General features: G+C 36.7%; 4 protein-coding genes across 5 annotated transcripts; 1 reads left to right on the top strand and 3 right to left on the bottom strand.

Annotated features, from left to right (window-relative positions):
• Positions 1-79: 79 nt before the first annotated feature.
• Positions 80-6,059, bottom strand: LOC105829228 (integrin alpha-PS4). The gene is made up of 10 exons (XM_012667923.3): positions 5,418-6,059; positions 4,549-4,933; positions 3,917-4,215; positions 2,522-2,987; positions 2,129-2,277; positions 1,617-2,051; positions 1,367-1,530; positions 777-1,303; positions 418-707; positions 80-334 (listed from the first exon to the last, which is right to left on the bottom strand). The coding sequence occupies exons 1-10, from the start codon at positions 5,841-5,843 to the stop codon at positions 275-277; spliced, it is 3,201 nt and encodes a 1,066-aa protein (XP_012523377.1). The 5' UTR covers positions 5,844-6,059; the 3' UTR covers positions 80-274.
• Positions 6,060-6,204: 145 nt separating this feature from the next.
• Positions 6,205-10,445, bottom strand: LOC105829227 (DDB1- and CUL4-associated factor 5). The gene is made up of 7 exons (XM_012667922.3): positions 10,031-10,445; positions 9,464-9,644; positions 9,119-9,382; positions 8,786-9,006; positions 8,478-8,695; positions 8,132-8,399; positions 6,205-7,817 (listed from the first exon to the last, which is right to left on the bottom strand). The coding sequence occupies exons 1-7, from the start codon at positions 10,416-10,418 to the stop codon at positions 6,892-6,894; spliced, it is 2,466 nt and encodes an 821-aa protein (XP_012523376.1). The 5' UTR covers positions 10,419-10,445; the 3' UTR covers positions 6,205-6,891.
• A 785-nt stretch (positions 10,446-11,230) lies between these two features.
• Positions 11,231-13,423, top strand: LOC105840236 (cancer-related nucleoside-triphosphatase homolog). Of its 2 annotated transcripts, none has more exons than XM_012687119.3 (4): positions 11,231-11,358; positions 12,049-12,214; positions 12,279-12,390; positions 12,471-13,423. In XM_012687119.3, exons 1-4 carry the CDS (start codon positions 11,304-11,306, stop codon positions 12,720-12,722), a joined length of 585 nt encoding a protein of 194 aa, XP_012542573.1. In that variant the 5' UTR covers positions 11,231-11,303; the 3' UTR covers positions 12,723-13,423. The 2 variants fall into 2 exon arrangements, with proteins under 2 accessions (XP_012542573.1, XP_036139606.1); XM_036283713.1 differs by having other exon boundaries at positions 11,319-11,392.
• LOC105840235 (serine/threonine-protein phosphatase 5) lies at positions 12,794-18,244 on the bottom strand. Its single transcript, XM_012687117.3, has 8 exons — positions 17,819-18,244; positions 16,995-17,381; positions 16,339-16,625; positions 16,081-16,186; positions 15,695-15,837; positions 13,935-14,242; positions 13,702-13,783; positions 12,794-13,602 (listed from the first exon to the last, which is right to left on the bottom strand). The coding sequence occupies exons 1-8, from the start codon at positions 17,922-17,924 to the stop codon at positions 13,543-13,545; spliced, it is 1,479 nt and encodes a 492-aa protein (XP_012542571.1). The 5' UTR covers positions 17,925-18,244; the 3' UTR covers positions 12,794-13,542.
• Positions 18,245-18,500: the final 256 nt, after the last annotated feature.

Genomic DNA, 18,500 nt, shown 5'->3' with positions numbered 1-18,500 from the left:
TTATTGTGAGCTAATATTTAACCATTTTTTTCCAAAACGATTTAACGCATTTTCAATATTTTATATAATAACAAAAAAATTCAAAGCCAAAATTGTATAATTAAAAATGGAAATTTTACAGTTATAAAATATCTCGAAAAGCAGAAAGTTGAATTTCCGAAACTCATTCTTGGATACGCCCATGAACAGTTCTATTTGCCAGTTAATAATATACATTATAAATAAAAAAAGAATTAAAATTGAGTATTGTTCTATAATTCTCATTTGTGCGTGTTCAGTCGTGATCAAGAGCTTCTGTCGAAGATGTTGTTTCCAGTACCACATTGTACTTTTTCTAAAACGCAAATTACTGTTTAATAAAACAGCTAACAATTAAAATAAAAATTTTGCAAAATTTAGTGAGAATGTTAAACATACATCAGTCTCAGCTTTCAACGCCTCAAGTTCCAATTTCTTCTTTCTGTTGAAAAAACCGATCTTTATTAAACCTAGTACTAATAATGTCAATAATGCAACTCCGAGAATCACCGATAGCGCTATTATCCACACCGCTATTTGCTGAGCTATCGGCGAACCTAAAAATGTTGTTGCAACCAAAATGACATCTGATTTGTGACCTTCTCTTTGAGCAACATTATCAGGTTGCGTTATGGTAACGCTACCTTCAGTCACATAAAATATGATATCTTTGTGCTTCAGCATATCAGCTGCAATCAGAAAATATTTGAGATACATTTTTCTCTTATATCAGCTCATCTCATATTGCTAATATTTACCAGGAAAACTCGACAACTGCAGATTTAACGTCACTAAAAATTTCGCAACAGACAGAGAACTCAAGAACGGGCCCAATCTGCAAGTGATTTGTACACATTCAATCGCATTATTCGTACAATTAATGTAGAGCGTTCTGTTTTCAGATGGCACGTTCATCGGTGTGTTTTCTTCTATGCTGAATTTTGCGTGCGTGTTATTGCTCGTGACGATCGAAGAGTTCATCACGATTACATCATCCTTAGATGCGATCTTGTTAGACACGACGGAAATTACTTCGGTTTGATTCGAATCGCTGCAATAAAATTGATACCCATCCATTCTACTAACGGTATCGTTGATACTGACGATCATTACGTTCTCAGCATCGTTTCGGCGGAAGTACATTGGAATTTTCACGGTCAACATTACTTCTTCAATAGGACTAGCGCCGAACTTCTGCACTTCGTAAAAGTGTTGAAACTTAATGTCGTTTAACGGTTTTTCCTCGTTCTCGCGTAGATACGAGTACAAATTCTCCTGTGCTCTTCTAATGGACACAATATGATAAAAATAGAATTGCAATACCTTTCAAACTATCTCATATACCAACCCAGCGATCGCTATGTCAATGTCGGTGTCAAAGTACACGATGATGGTATAACTATTGTCACTCCAGTTTGCTTCTTCACTTTGAGTAGTGATGTTCGCTTGTATTTCCATCTCCTTAACATCATACCTCACCATACTCATATCCAGTTGCAGCATTAATGTTTTCTGAAAGACAACAGTGAGGTGATTCATCTTTTATTCATTATCAATAGAGTCCACGCACGCAAGATTGTGGTAGATCACGTCCGTACATTCGTTCTAAGAGGGTTACCAACGTCACAGATCACATCCAGCGTACTGCTCGTGCGAGGATCTTCCGTACACTCGGGCGGAATACTCGCTAATGCCAAGACATCGGTAAAGATACGCACTTTGGTCTGGTACGCCGGTTCGCCACGATTGTAAGCGTCAACGTACAGAGTAATTATCGGTGTCGAGCCAATAATGTACCTGTTGCCCGGAATAGAATCGGTGGATAAGATCACACCGAGATCGGAAACGCATATATTGTCTTCACCACAGTCCACGGCAAACGGTAGCTTTATGAAATCTTCGGTTTTCGAACGGAGTTTATTTATCACGACACAAGATGCGCATAATGAGTTTTCATTTTTCGCGTGAAGATCATTTTCTAATTGCATTGACACCGATATCTCAAGCGGATCTATTATATTCTGAATATTCTTCTAAAACACAAAAGTGAGTATAACTTTAATATTCTGAAAGAAATTATCGCTAATATCAGCAGATATAAAGTATGTACCGTTAAATGTATATCAAGCAAATTACTCGTAATCGTAGATTTAAATAGCGTGTAAGGCAATCTGTAGGTCTGTAATCCGTTATCACTTTTCTGCGCCTGGTACGTGGCCCTGCCGTGCAATGGATCGATTTTCAGGACTGCGGTAACTTCTGAAATGATAAACAATGATTCGAATCAATTCATTGATTCGAAAATGCCGACATGTCGCGTAATTTAAAAAATTATCTGACTCATTAGTCTATATATGTATTATTGAGTTTAAATCTTTGAGCCTAGTTATTCAGTTATTTATATTTCAATTCGATAAATTTTAATTACAAAAAATTATAGTAACTTCAATAACAGTGAAATCAACAAATATAAAATGAAAAATTATAGACATTAGCTGCTTACGCAGATACTCGGGTACGTATGTGCCATCATATGACATCCAGATGTCAATCTTGAAGAACGTGGTATTTCTTAGCAATTTGATCTTTTGCAGATACGTCAGTGTCACATTTACCGTGATGACTGGCGCGGATCTCAATAGGATCACCTCGTCGGACAGGTACGCGCCTACAGCAATATCGGAATGATTGTCGCGGTTCACATCTCGGGGTTCCGAGATGGAGATACCGAACCCTCGCATCGCCGGAGAGAATTGCGAGCCGACAAGTCTCTGGCTATAACTCCGAGAGACACCGTTTCTATTTCCATTGAATATGTATACTGCCCCGCCGCTCTCTTCCTCATAAGGTGCACCTACTGCAATGTCACCGTAACCATCGTAATCGAGGTCACCCAGGCACATCACGGTGGATCCGAATCTGCCTCCAACAATCGCACCTTCGAGCGTCTGCAGTTCTTCAAAATTATTCTGGATTTTGTGTAGAATATAATTTTTAGAAAGAATGCAATATTTGGATTTACGAATTCTGTAAGGGAAGTTTCTATTTTGTTGGACCCCAATTTTTAGAATTTTTATTAAAAACCTATTAAAGATAGAATAATAAAGCTTAGAATACGTATAAATACATTTTTATTTAATATTAAAAAATATTATAAATTAAATATTTCACATAAGTGGTAGAAAAAAAATGTACATGTCACGTCAAAGCTGTGAAAATTTTTTAGCAAATCGTCTAAAATACAAAAATCGATCAGATTCTTAATCTATAAATATCTTAATCTTTTGTGTTTCAGACGATTTGCCGAAAATCAGGAGCTTTCGCAACCTATCCTTATAAAAAGAAGTACTAATAGTAATGCTTTGAATATTTAAAATAAATATTAATTACAAAAATTTAATACTACCCAGTATTTTTATAAGAGTTAAGCGATGTGGCATATATATATACACACACACACACACACACACACACACACACACACACACACACACACACACACACACACACACACACACACACAATATATATATACCATATATATATATTTTTTTTTCTATTTAAAATATTTAATTTATAATATTTTTAACACTAAAGATAAAGATGTATTTATACATATTCCAAGTATCATTATTCTATCTTCTTTCACAGTTTCTTACAAAAAATTCTTACAAATTGCCTGTTGAACCCTTTTTGGGTCCAACAAAGTAGAAACTCTTCCCTTAAATCTTAAATGAATAACTCTCTCAAAAGTAATTTTCAATAAATGTTTTCACTCAAAATCTTACAATACTGAAGCATTAATTAAATGTAATGTCGAAAGTTTAAATTTATGCTGATAAAGGGTCGCATCTAAATTCAAAATTATTGTCACTTGACGCACACATAAATAACATACATTATGTCGCGCTGTAAAGATGTAGACGCGACCTTCGTCCATATCTCTGGACCATTGCGGTGCACCAACAATCAACTCCTGCTTATGATCATTGTTGACGTCACATGATGTTAGCGCAGCACCGAAGTATTCGCCATAATGTTGACCATACAATATCGTTTTAATAAACATACGCTGATTAGTTTTAGGAGGAAAAGTAAATATTAGGACTTTTCCGTACATGTTGGCGCCTTGCGGCGCACTAGACGCATACCAAACATTTTGCTCATTGAAATAAGTACCCGATGTGATAGCGTAGCCTGAAAACCACCATGGATTTACATACATGTATCCGAGGTAAATACCGGAAATGTACCAATGGCCGGACATTCGAGATACAAGGCTTCCTAAGGAATCGGGGAGACATTAAAGATTTGATTTTAAAATATCTTTATAAAAGCAAAATTGATCATTTTTGTAGTAATTATTTTTGTAATTGATTTCAATATTGATATATGATATGCATTTTTTTGTCACGCTTTAAGACCTTCAGAGAAAAAGGGAAATATTTTGTTCTGAGATGACTAGCATCATGTTCGTCCATTGCTACGTTTACTTTAAAAAAGAAGTAACAGTAGGAAATATATCTTTACCGAAATAATTGTAACTGTGAACCCGTTGCTCTCTAGCAAGCGAGGGAATCACCGTGCGTGAGAATGGACCATCCATCGAGGCAACAGTTAATATCGCGTCGCCTTTCCAGTTGTATATGCCTGGACTACCCATCACGGCATTCACGATATATCGTGAATTCATGTGCAAAGAGAAGCCAACTTGTCCCACCCCATAATTGTAAATGTTTATGTTATTCTTGGACGTAATTTGATCTCCAGAGTTTGAAAGTGGTAAGAGATGCTCATCCGCTTGTCTCTCAAAAGCATTAGCGTTAATAGCCAGTGTCGCATAGCAAATGCCGTTCATATACCAATTCGGCCTGTTATCATTTATGATATTATTTATCCATCGCGGTCCGCAAACCTATTATCAATAGAAACGCTTGTTTTAATATAGCGAATAATATTTATGTATCTATTAATAAAAATGAATCATTTTCAACTTATCGTATTTCTTTATTTAGATTTTGTGCAGGTTTAAAAGCTAATTGGAGAAAACCAACTTTTAAAAAAATATGCAGAAGAGTTACTACATTTATAATTTTAAATCTTTAAAAAATAGAAATTTTTAAGTTCTATAATTTTTAATATCAGATCAATATCTTTTAGTATTTTAGACTGATTTGATAATGTACATTTGCAATTGAAAATAATTTATATAAAACTGTTCTTTATTTAATTATATTTAAATTAAACTTGATTCAGATTTGTTTCTAAATATTTAAGTATATTCGAAATCACACCTCTTGTAAAATGTTTTTATAAAAAAATCAACATTTATAAATCTAAAGCTGAAATTCCAAGTACTATCCAATAATGATCGACATAAAGTATAAGCAGCAACGCACCATAACTCTAGCCTTCGTATTATTCTGCACGGCAATGGTGGCACCGATCCAAGCGTTATCCTTTATTTGATTAATCAATCTCTCACGAGGATGCGGACCGTTTCCAGTCCTATCAATCACCCACTCCTTGCATACACCATTCATCGAACACTTGAAGACCGTTCCCGGCTCTGTCACGAATGGTAATCCACTTGAGTTCGCTCGCGGAGCTCCGACGAGTAACAAGGATTCGCTCGTACCCACGTACAGAGCTACCGAAAATCCGAAGTAATTTCTACGTCCAGTCGACACGTGCATAGGATTCCTAAATATCTTGGCGCTGAATGTATTAATATTGTACGCCGACGGATTGTGCTGCATGATTATCAGAGCAAGAATCAAAATCTGTACACAAAAATGTACAAAACTCACATGTGCCCAAAACATCTTAGACAATGTCACTGCGAAAGTGTTTCGTTCACGTGCTCAAATAAGAGCCGTATCTCTGGAAAAACTAAGAAGGCGGAGTTTTACCGACAGATGTGGTACTCGTTCACCACAATGACATCACTTATATTAGTCAACGTTTATCTATATATATAACTCCGAGAAGTGGAAGCGGAAGGAACCTGTTTTTCAATTGCAGACGAGACGTAATTGCAGAGTAATAAATCTCTCACGCAAAGTTTGCTACATTTTTTCCTTTTTTTTTCCTTATTATTTATTCGTAATCAATTAATAAAGACGTATATAAATGCAAGATTAAATAATGTAATATAGTTACAATAATTTTTCAAAGTTCAACACATAGGAAAAAAATGTATACCAATTTATTATTACTTTCCACCGCACAAACCATGTCAACAATATACATTTTAGCCGAGTTGCCGCAAATATCTCAAGTTAATGCGGATGTGTTAATTCGTCTACAGTATAGTTTCCGTTTCGCCGCAATTGTCTCGATTACACGATTTACATGGCCAGATTCACAAAACGTTTATCTCACAATAATGATCAGACTGGTTAAGAATTACCAAGCACTGACAGTCGCAATGGCATTACGCGGGATAATAGATACAGGATTACCAAACAATATTGATAGTTCCGTCTATCTAATCAGTGACTTAATTTATGAAATATCGCGAAAGAAATCGTTAATATTTTATATGATATATGATATATAATATATATCATATAATAATATATATGATACATATCATATAATAATGTATAAAGACTCTAACAAAAATTTTGAAAAAACCGTAAGAAGCACATTCACGAGAGATGGGATTAATGACGAACAAGATCTAAAATATGATTAAAAAAAAAAAAAGAATCAACCGCATATTCGCGCATGATCAACTTAGTGTTATAAAAATATACTTCAAGGAATCACAGATTACATTATGTACAAATGGAAATGGGGATGGGAGATTGGATTAGAGCGCATTGGGTAGAGGGAGGGGATTTCTCAATGAGTAAAACATGAGCGCTTTTAATCGGAAGAATCACTCGTGGTTGAAACTGTTTGAGCTTGAGACGCGGACCGATTACGATAGCTCCTCCTCGCCAACTCCTCCACCTTTTTCCGAAAACACTCTAAACGTTTTAGTGTCTGTTCGTCGGAGCTATCGTCAGCGCCTCTGTCGTTACGCTCCTTACGCGTCTGCTCGCTATTTGTTCCGCCCGTGGATGATATCCCCGATTTAATACCGCTGTCAGGGGTGCAAGGAACTTGAAGCGATTTGCTGCTCGGCGTCGACGGTCCGTCTTCACGACGATCTTTACTAGAATTACCATTCACACAATTCCTCGGGCCTTTTTCCTCCTCCTCCGAGTCGTCATCGAGCTTTTGTCGTTTACTTTGGCTCTTACCAGAACATTCGTGTCGAGAACTGTTTTTGCACTTTCGATGCTTACGTTTGTGCGCCTTCGCGGATGTGTCCGAATCGGTTTTAGAATGTTTTCGTTTACTGTTAGCGATAATGTCCTCATAAGCGCAGCTACTGCTGCTGCTATAGCTCGAGCTCTTGTCGTCTTTCTCGATCGCGCTAGCGGCGTATCGCGATCTTCGGAAAATCACCCCGGAACTAGTACTGGGCTGAGCCGCGTCAACCGGTCGTTCATCATCACTGTCCGAATCACTATTGACTTTTAGCACAGTACACTTCCGTCTGGCAGATAATCTTCTCCTGCCAGAGAGCCTGGTGTGTTTCCTCTTGACATTTTTCGATTTCGATTTCGATTTGGATCTACGTCTCGAATGAGCATTGTCTCCCTCACTGCCGGAATCAGAGGCGGATCGTTCCATCGCAGCTATTCGCATGAGCTTTTCTCTGCGATTTGCGATAAGCCGAGTTATACGATTCGGCGACTCTAATGGCCTTTCAGGAGCAACCCCGCCTTCCGACGCCGTAGTATCTACGATAGAATGATATATTATCTTATCTTATTAATTTTGAATCTAAAAAAAAGTAATTGAAATTACGCAAAAATTAATTTTTTTTAAATAATAACACAAAACAAACGTTGATACGTCACAAAGTAAAAATACAACATCCATATATTATCAAAATATCTAACTATTCTTAAATAGAAAAACAATAGAATTTATAAAAATTAAGATTTCATATTCGGCTTTATGAAGCTAATGATATTCAGCGACTTGGTGAATTTTTGTTTTGTTACACACAAACTGTACTATTTTTCTAAATATAGAAAATTATCTTCCATACCATCGCCTTCTGTCACACTGTATGGCTCGCCCGTTGCAGGGTTTATTTCAGATTCGCTGGGTGTATGTGGCGTTGGCACGTCCTCGGAACTCCATCCTTCAATTTCACGTTGCACGAGGGAATCAAAAAAGGCCATCATTCGCGGATCTTCCTTAGTTGATTGGTGACTGTAATCATGGGTCATAAACTGTCCACTACGAAGAACCAGCCCTATGTATTCGTCGTGCGTGAATACTCGGCGTTGTCTCTCGCGCTTGCCAGCATCTCTCTAAAAGAAGACAAAGAAAACGATGATAAATAACGCCAAACAATAACAGTCGTTTTCAAAAAAACTGTCGTAATCAACCTTCAATCCTCCCAAACTTCCAAGTCCAAGAGGAAATGGACTCCAGATCTTAATGATCTTCTCGACTCCAGACGATGCAAAGATGCAGCTCGTTTGATTGTATCGAACTTGATTGACGATCGATCTGTGGCCGCGCAACACCATGTGGGCGGATTCAACCCATGCTTTGCCATCCAGAGGAGGAATTTTCCACATGTATAGATTAAAATCATCCGAACCTACAAGTGCATATGTATCATCAATTTCTTTCTATATGCTAAATACATTTGGAATATTAAAAGTATTAATAGTTTTTATCAGGTACTTACCAGAGAGAACATATTCGTCATTCTCGCCGGCGAAACAGCACGACTTCATGGTACAGCTATTATAATATCCCGGATGATCAAATTCGCATAAGTACGTGGGTGAATCAACTGAATAAAGAACCGGTGGTAATCTTCTTCGTAAGGCCAACAATCGATTACCCATTGAGTTAAACCTGACATTCATGCAACTCTGTTGCGGGCTTCCGTAACTCAATACAGGCCTGTAGATGAAGTGTAACGATTAACGATTTCGCGAATTACGGCATCGCAACGTTTCTAACAATTCTTTAACGCACGACTCAATGCTTGAACTTTGCGCATTCGTGTACTTACTCCAAAGGTTTCCGTATATCCCACATACTGACACCTTCCTTAGCATTGGCAGTAGCGAGCATTCTGGGATCAACGGGATTAAACATGACAGAGTGGAAGGCGCTTTTGTATTGTGCCAAGGTTTCCATAGCGTTATTGCTACGTATGTCGTAAATGAGGACTCTCCCATCGTCGCAAGCGCTGGCAAACACCTCATCATTGTGCGGATGAATGGACAGCCCATAGACAGGCTTCTCGTGTAGAAAGATGTTAAGGGACTCACCCCTGCAACAAGATTAAAACAGCATTTTTTGATCTCACAAAGCTGCGAGAAAAACGTGGATATAGTCATAAACGATATCTTACGTGCGTAAATCGTGAACTATGACCTGGTCGTCGTTTCCTGCGGAGAATATCTTAGTCTTGCTGCTGTCATAACCAAGGCAAAATATATTGCTCACGTGTTGCGATTTCATCACGATTGGCTTGCCCATACCCTGTATCGCTTGTTCCACTTTCCATAATAGGACCCTTCTGTCGTCGCCACCTGCAAAAATAGGACATTAATTACATGCCATTCACACATGCAATTCGTGTATTATTAGACAATTTGAATAATTTTTTTTATATTCTTTTTAGTGATGACACAACAACCGTTTGGTGAAAACATGTCCACCCTTGTTTCAAGCTGAAAGATAAAAGTGCAAACTATTTCAATAACAAGGATCATGCTTCCGACATTCAGCTTGTGTCGTGAAGAAACGAAAGAGGATGACATAATAAATGTCACAGAATTGATCGAAAAATCCAAGTTGATGCAATTAGGATCGAGCCAACAAGGCGCTTGTAAACTTTTGAAACAAATAAATAATAATAATAATAACATTAATTTTATGTATAAAACAAAAGCGCAAGTTTCATCGTGGAACTTACCGGACACAAGCAGGTCGCCCTGATTGGAGAACTCGATCGCGTTGACGCATCCATAGTGCGAGAGCAGGTCCTTCCTATAGAGGTTCTCGGAGTTTTCGAATCTGGCGTTGATCAAGCTACGGCAGTAGTCGACCTTGTCGTCGATCTGTCGCGCGAGCACGTAGGACAGCACACTGGACTCGGACGGATGCGGAACGAGTAGTTGCTCACCTCCGGCCCTGTCGTCACCATCGCCCAATTGTCGCGACAACCGTCGGCGCCGTCGGCATAGACTGCCGGCGCGGAAGCGAACGGCCGTGCGGCCGTTCGCCTCCCCGTGCTTGGCTACCTGGCACGCGTCGTTGCGCGACGACGACGCTGTCGTCATCGATATCTCCGTCGTCGACATCGTTCCGATTTCTCTTTCTCTCTCCTCCCCCTCTCGCGCCTGATGATCGCCACGCGCCTACTACTCGCCTCCCCGTGCCCGGTCCGCGTGGATAGACGAGCGTCACCGAGCAGCAGATTGCGACCAGGGAAAAAAAGCGAGCTCCCCTTCGCGCAGCACGGGATCGCGGATCGAGCACGTCGCGATCGCCGCGCCTCCTCCTCCTCCTCCTCCTCCTCCTCCTCCTCCTCCTCCTCTTTCACCACCTCCGCCTTCCTCCTCCCTCAAAAGTGCTGTTTATTTTGCACGAATATTTACCGGCCTACGGGACTTTTCTCGACGAAGAAACGTCGTCAGCTCGCACCACTCGCTCGCCAGCGGAACGCTTGTAAGGGATATGGGCACCCGTATGATACGCGCAGCGGTGGACGTTCGAACGCCACGACGCACGATTTCGTGTGTACACACACGCACGGGCCAATGTTCAACTTCTACCGGAAGCTTTACTACTACACCACCGTCGTCGTTACCACCACTACCACCACCACTACTACCACCACCATACCATTACCAATCCGTATTCCAATCGGCCAACCGTCTGTCTCGTCCCGTCGTTTGCCTCCGTTGCTCGTCCAGCTCGATCAGCTGATCACCGTTCGGAGTCGGATGTCGGATCCCCCCGTGCGATCACTTTTGTCGTTTTGACGCTTGCTCGGTGCTGCTACTATTATCGCCTACGACCGTCGCCGCGTCCAACGCCCTGTGTCTGTGCGCTCGTGTTCTCGCGCGAACGCCGCTCAAATTCATGATCGTCAAGAACGTGTCGCGAACAAGCTGCCGGTCGATCACGACGATTATCTGTCACGTCCGTTCCCAGATTCAGAAGTAAACACGGCCGCGAGAGTCATGGAAACTGGCGGCGCACGGCGGCATTTACACGTACTACTCTCGGGTCCACCAGGTTAGGTTAGGGTTAGGTTCGAGGGGAGAATTGGGTAGGGGGATTCAAATAAAATAAATTCACAAAGCGCTCTCATAAACAAAATTATAACATTAGCTAATTTTCATAAGTGTAGATATGTATCTAATTCTCGGCATCTATCTTACACACGTACACACGCACGCACGCACGAAAATTTAAATTTCTTAAATTTTAATAATGCAAATTATTTTATTACTCTATTAATATATTAACATATTAATATATTTATTCATTTTCATATTTTAATTTTCATATAAAACATTTCATATAAAATATGTATGTTTAATTTCGTTCTTACTCTAAAAATCAAATAGATATATATATGCTCCTAAAATAGGACATTTGGTAACTCTTAAACTAAAATACAACTTATTTTCTATCTATTACCAATATTCGAGTTCCCAAATAAATATTACTCGAATATTTAGCAAAATACTGTATCTGGAAAATAATATTAAGTTAATAATACAATGCATTTAATATATTTTCTCTTTTTGCACAAATAAGCTAAAACATTTTTTTGACATAGAATATTAAATATTGTTATTATAGATGATCTATAATAAATAGGTACACAATAATAGGTATACAATAATAAACAATTATTTAGGAAGAAAAAAAAGATATTTTCCATATTAATAAGAAATGAATTGAAAGAAAATTTCATAGGCATAGGTAAAACCACGATTTGCAAAAAAATCGCATCTATACTACAAGAAATGGGCAGCAGATTTGATGGATTTTATACGGAGGAAGTGCGAAATAAAAACGGCTCCAGGATTGGCTTCGACATTGTGGGAATAAAGGATCCTGAAAGAAGATTATCCTTGGCACGGTGCGTATTCGCTCGTAATAAGCATAACTGAATACATTTGTATTTAACATTTTTTTATGGGCAGAAGAATAACAAAGGCTCAAGAGGCTTCTGAATATAAAGTAGGAACCTACCACGTTTTCGTAAATAATTTCGAGACTGTGGCGCTTCCAATATTGGATTTGAACTTGGAGACTGTAAGAATAACAATTTTTACCCAGTGAATTTTTTATTCAAATACTTCAACAGCTCGATGCCAACAATTAAATTATTGCAGGATATATTACTTGTCGATGAAATCGGCAAAATGGAGTTATTTAGCAGAAACTTCAAGAAGAAAATAACAGACATATTTTTTAATTCTTCTAATAAAGCTTTTGTGATCGGGACTATTCCGCAGTTGAACAAAGTGCCGCCGCAACACGTGGAATTGTTCGAGAAGTTACACTCAGACATGAGAATCAAGATTCTAAATGTGACCTCTAAAAATCGGAATGACTTGCCGGAGGAAATTATTCGTTATTTATAATAATGTATAAATTTATATCGAAAAACGCATTCATCATTTATCGGTCGCATAAAATAAAATATCAATTTATATACATCATAAACATCATTTATTAACAAAAAACAAAATATTAGATCAAAGAAGTCCTTCCAATCACAATAGATATTTGTAAAAAAATTGTCACAAATAACGTGACAATAGTGATTGGCTGGAAGATTGTACTACATAATTATGCTAGTTTTTTTTCTTGCTATGCATTGATGTATTCTCTCATAATAATTACTATATTTCATTGAAACTCCACCATTGGTCGTTAAAGAATCAATTAAAAGTTTAAGACTCAGCGCTTCATATAAATAATAGATTATACAATTAAAATTCTTCACACGGAAATATTTTCGAGATCAAAATTCTTTGTTCTTTTCATATTTACGCGTACGTAGGTATCTTTAACGAGCAAGGTGGCGATAGATTGAGGGTACAAAATAGAAACGTTCTCTTCGCGCCATTTTATTACAAACGAACACAAATCGCTAGTATTTGATGAGTCGTGTGCTTTCTTATCATAGATAAGAAACTGATAGATTTGTTTGCTTATTATAAAAATAAGCAAACCATTCTCGCTTTTGTACCCATCAATATTATATGCAATTCACATGCATATATTTTATAATATAGGAAATTCATTGTGATCTCCTAAAAAGAATATAATTATTGTTGGGGAGAAGCCTAAAGTCTCTTACCTTCCCCATTTCAGTATCAAATATATTATGCACACTTTGATTGGACTACTTATATTTCAGTTATTCATTTTTTTCAATAATACCTAAGAGATGTTCCACTAGCACATGAACTTTAATAAAGAATTGGCATAAGCCATCGGCCTTACATTTGGATGAGGCTGTAAACGAAATAAAAATGGTATACAGTAAATATAAAATATAATAAAAGCAAATAAATAAATTAAAGTAAAAACATGATCTGTGAATAAAGTACATACCATTGCCTCATATGACGTGAAATAAGGTTTCATATCACTGCCATTAAGTGTGATAAAGGCACCTCGGTTACCCATAGTATCACTGAAAAAGTGATTCAATAAAATATATTAAAGTACACACACGCGCGCACATACATACGCACACACACACACGCACACACATTATTAAAATTGCATTATAAACATAAATGTAACAGATTAGTGTGTAAGGAGTACGTATGTGAGCAACGTACCAGTAATTTGGAGCAGAAAATACTGTGATACACTTTCCATCATGTCCCACTTCGTATCCCTCGTTCTTCACCTCGTGACTCCTTATGATGTAGTCAAGGTTGTTTATCCTAAGGAAATTTTGTGTAACGTCAGGTCCAAATTGAACACCCACACCTCTCTTGCTGGGCGCTCGACCCATTTGCGGTTGTGGATCCGACCATAATAGTTCACACATCAATCCTTCGTCAGGTGGTTGTCTGTTTCTGTCGATTTCTTTAATTTCTTGCAACGTTACATCATCCCGCGAAAACAATCCACCATGCATCACCTAATGTACATAATAGATCATTATAGGGTCACTGCATCATTCGATAAACAAATAAATATTTAAATAGTTGGCAAGAACAACAAATTAATTCATCTATATATATTTCACTCACGGTGCAGATACATATCTGTATTTAAGTATTTTGCCGTCAAGAAGAAATATTTCGAAGTTTTTTTTTTGCTTTATTTCTTACAAAACTACAAAAGCTTTTAAAGAGTCAAATATTTCAATTTTGCTTTTAAATGTGTTATAATAAATGATATCTGCTCCTGACTTGTAATGTAAATGGAATTGTATTCGAACATATTGTGTTTTGTAGAAGTAACATTTTTAAGTCTTTTTCTTATATTTCATGAAATTCCAAAAACTTTCTAAAAAGCTGAATTTTGTAATGGTTTTTAAAACAGAATAAATAAGATTATCTTCATGTCAGTTCCATTATAATGCAAATCAAATGAAACGTCAGAATAATTTTCTTTAAAAAAAAAATGCTCTCTAGAGATGCAGAGAATCCTTTTGATTACAAATATAGCAATTATATTGCAATTTCTGCAGTATTTTTTAATCTTTTAGAACATAAATTCACTTCTGACAAATGTTTCTCTTGTCTCTCTTGTTAGTCTTTAATTACATTTTCAAGTAAAAAATATTTTAATCAAATTAGTATAAAAATTGAATATACAAAATATCAATTAATTTGCTATTTATTATTTTGAAATCTTATTTGATTGTTTTAATATTCTTAAATAGTGATTTACTGAGGATTGTTCAGTAATTGATGCAATATCTTAATCATCTTAATCATGGTGTAAAGAAAAGAGGTGTACTCGTAGGGCCAAATTTCAAATCTGTTATGCGCACATATGATGTTGAAACAAGTTGCCTTTCATATTAGAAAATAATGGTAAAGTGATTGTGTGACTTGTGATTTGTTTCTGTAAATAATAATTATTTTTTACAATATACATAACAAAATAATTATTAGTAATAAAAGTCACAATAGCCTAATTAAATTCACAAATTATCCTTTTTTATTTAAATTGTGTTGAGTACTGCTGGCAAAATGCTAATTGACTGATATATGAATATATCAGTCAGCCTCTTGTTCTACCATCTTAATTAATTAATCATTTTCATGCGCAAAAGCACATCTTATTATTTCTTTACACCACGTTTGTAATAATATACGAAAAGTATATATGATATACACAGGATGACGAATAGCTCAGTGAAAATGCTTCACTCATAGTTCACATAAAGTAGGTTCAAATCCATTTCACATTCCACATATATCTAATCAAAGAATTTAAAGTTGACAACAGGAGAATTATACTATAGTATACTATATACTAACTATACTTTAAAAGAAAAAAACTGATAAACATGCGACGTAAATATATTTATGTAAACATAAGCAAATAATATGACAACTTTAAAAGATATAGTACGCACAAGTACTCTACGGTTGAGGCAGTGTGCAAGAGGGAGCCAGTTATAAACCTCAGTAAATAATTCTGCCATCTGAACAGAATATTTAGCTTTGACTTCACCATCAAATCCATACATTTGATTCATCGTTGATGACTCATGATTACCTGGAATATATGGATATTTCATAAATGTGTAAATTCGTAAAAAAATGTTTATTCCATTTTCAATATTCTATTGTTAGCATCTCAATTTTCAATAAATTGATGAAAAAAATTAAAAAGACGAGATAATAATATTCAAAATTGGACTTAAAGTTCTCGGTTGAGGAGAACTATTTAATATTTCCTTTCCTCTATTATGTATCAAAATTATATCTGCAAAGACGAATATATAAAAAAACTACATACCTCTTGACATGAAAAAGTGATTTGGGTATAATAATTTAAATCCAAATAAAGTAAATATGCATTCTACAGAAAAAGAACCTCTATCTACAAAATCTCCATTGAATAACTATGAACATGTTAAGAGAAATATATTTTTGGACAATATATAAATAAAGATTCATAGATTTGATATTAATTTTAAAAATATAATTTTTTCTCAAATTATATCAATTTCACATTTATATATAAAATTACATTATTTATTTTTATAAAGGATACGTATGGATTAGTCTCTGATGGCAATCCATTTAATTTAAATATATTAAGTAGGTCATAATATTGACCATGTATGTCACCACATACAGTGAATTTTTGTTCTTCTGAAATTGTAATGTCCACTAAACTAGGTTGTGCCATGAACCATGATTTAACATCCAACAGGATTTTGTAAGCATATTTTCGATGCAACTTATTTTGATTTCTGTACCATTCTAATAAATCTTTCATGAATTCCAGCGTGACTTTTCCATCAACTAATTTAGGTCCCGTGTATTCACCTTCAATGGCTATAAAAACAATTAATTTAAGCATAATTAATTCTTTAATTAATTATTAAGTTTATGATACAGGTGCGCAATCTCAAATTTAAAAAAATTATATATGTTTACATTTCTTGTTTTTATATCAAAATTTATACATGGATTATAAAAAAATAACATTACTACAATGCTTAATATAATTAAACAACAAAAGATAAATCATATTTAGTTAATATATAAATATTGAAAGTCAACAAGAATAAGATTCTGCAAAAGTGTACTTACAATAAAAATATTATAAATTTACAAGTTTATTCTTTGTAAACTTTATTTTAGCTTGCAAGCAAGATGTTGGACAGGCCTACAATAAAATTTAATGAATCGAAAAATGCTCACCCATGTCCTCTAGATTAATTGTGTCAGCTATATTTTTTTTATCCTCGACAGAAATTGCCTTATTAAAAGCTAACATTTTAACCATCTTGTGACATTCCATGTATCTGTCCTTTGCATCTGTATCATTGGGCCTGGCTTTTACAACAGTCTTGTAATCCTTGAGAGCCAATTTGAACTTGCCGAGAGACATATAAGCAGCAGCTCTTCGATAATATCCCTTGACATAATTTCTATCTAACTCGATAGCTGTGGACGCATCTGTCAATGCGTATCCAAAGCATTCTATTCTCAGGTAAGCAATACTCCTATTGCCAAAGTACACAGCTACCAATGGATTTAATTCTATGGCTTTGGTATATAATTCAATAGCTTTGTCGTATACTTGATCTGAAAAAAAAAAAAGATGCAAGAATGAACACACAAGGAGGCAACAATCACATTGTCCTACTCATTCTTGCATATTCCAGTATAGTTTATGTGGCATTACTTCAACTTTCCTTGAGATTATGGGGATGTATGGGGAAGAGACAAATATGTATGAGGAGTGTATGAAAAGAGATAAATCTCTCTCGGAAGTTTCCGCGTCAAAGAACACCAAAAAATATTAGGATAAGAAAAAAATTAATTTTCTTGGCGTGTCGAATGTCGTGTTAATGTCGGAAATAATTACTCTCTCAGTGCTTTCCCTCTTACTCAATGCGATCAACGCCGTCGCGGAAGTTGGGGTTAGCTTGGAGGGGCACACGTGATCATGCAGAATATTAAAGTCGGAGCGCGTCCAGTCTTATAATTACACGTGCGTGCATGCATGCGCGCTTACATACTCTTAAAATACTCGTTCGCCTCCTCCTTGTATAATTCCGCCTTGGCGACATCCTCCGCTGTCGCCGGCGACGCTGACGCGATGTCCCCTCTGCCTCTGTCGCCCATTCTCACTATCGTGCGTGCGTGCGTGCGTGCTGCGCGCGTTTGTACGTGCGTGCGTACTCGCGTGCCTAAATCGCCGAGCCTCGGATACTGGCACTAGTCAACGGCGGCAAACCGATAGGAGATCAAAGCTACGTATAGCCACGCGGTCGCAACGTGCGTAACGAGAGATCGCGCATCGAGGTACAGTCGATCGTTTTCTCTCTCTTGTTGAGAGCGTGTGTTTCCCGTTCCGTCCAACGTCCCGCGACCCGCGAGACCACCACTGCCGTGAAGTACACCGCTGTTCATTAATCGAGCTTCTTGAGTGTACGAGAGTGTAGGAATTACAGTAACCAATCAGATGCTGCCAATGGCTTAGTGAGTTGTTCTAATTGGCTATTCCTGCACCAGCTTTCTGTCTGGCGTCTCGATTAATTGAATTTATCGATCGTATGCGCGCGATTAATTTCAAATGAGCCTCATAGAACCGCGATTTTTTATCGCTTTATTATTTTAATTTCTTTCATTGCACGTAAGGCTCTAAATACAATGGAAGGATAATAGAATTAGAAATAGAAATTCCATATTTAGAATAAT

Source organism: Monomorium pharaonis, chromosome 3 (genome assembly GCF_013373865.1).
Source record: "Monomorium pharaonis isolate MP-MQ-018 chromosome 3, ASM1337386v2, whole genome shotgun sequence".
Classification (NCBI taxonomy): domain Eukaryota; kingdom Metazoa; phylum Arthropoda; class Insecta; order Hymenoptera; family Formicidae; genus Monomorium; species Monomorium pharaonis.
This window is presented reverse-complemented; position numbering and strand designations above follow the sequence as displayed.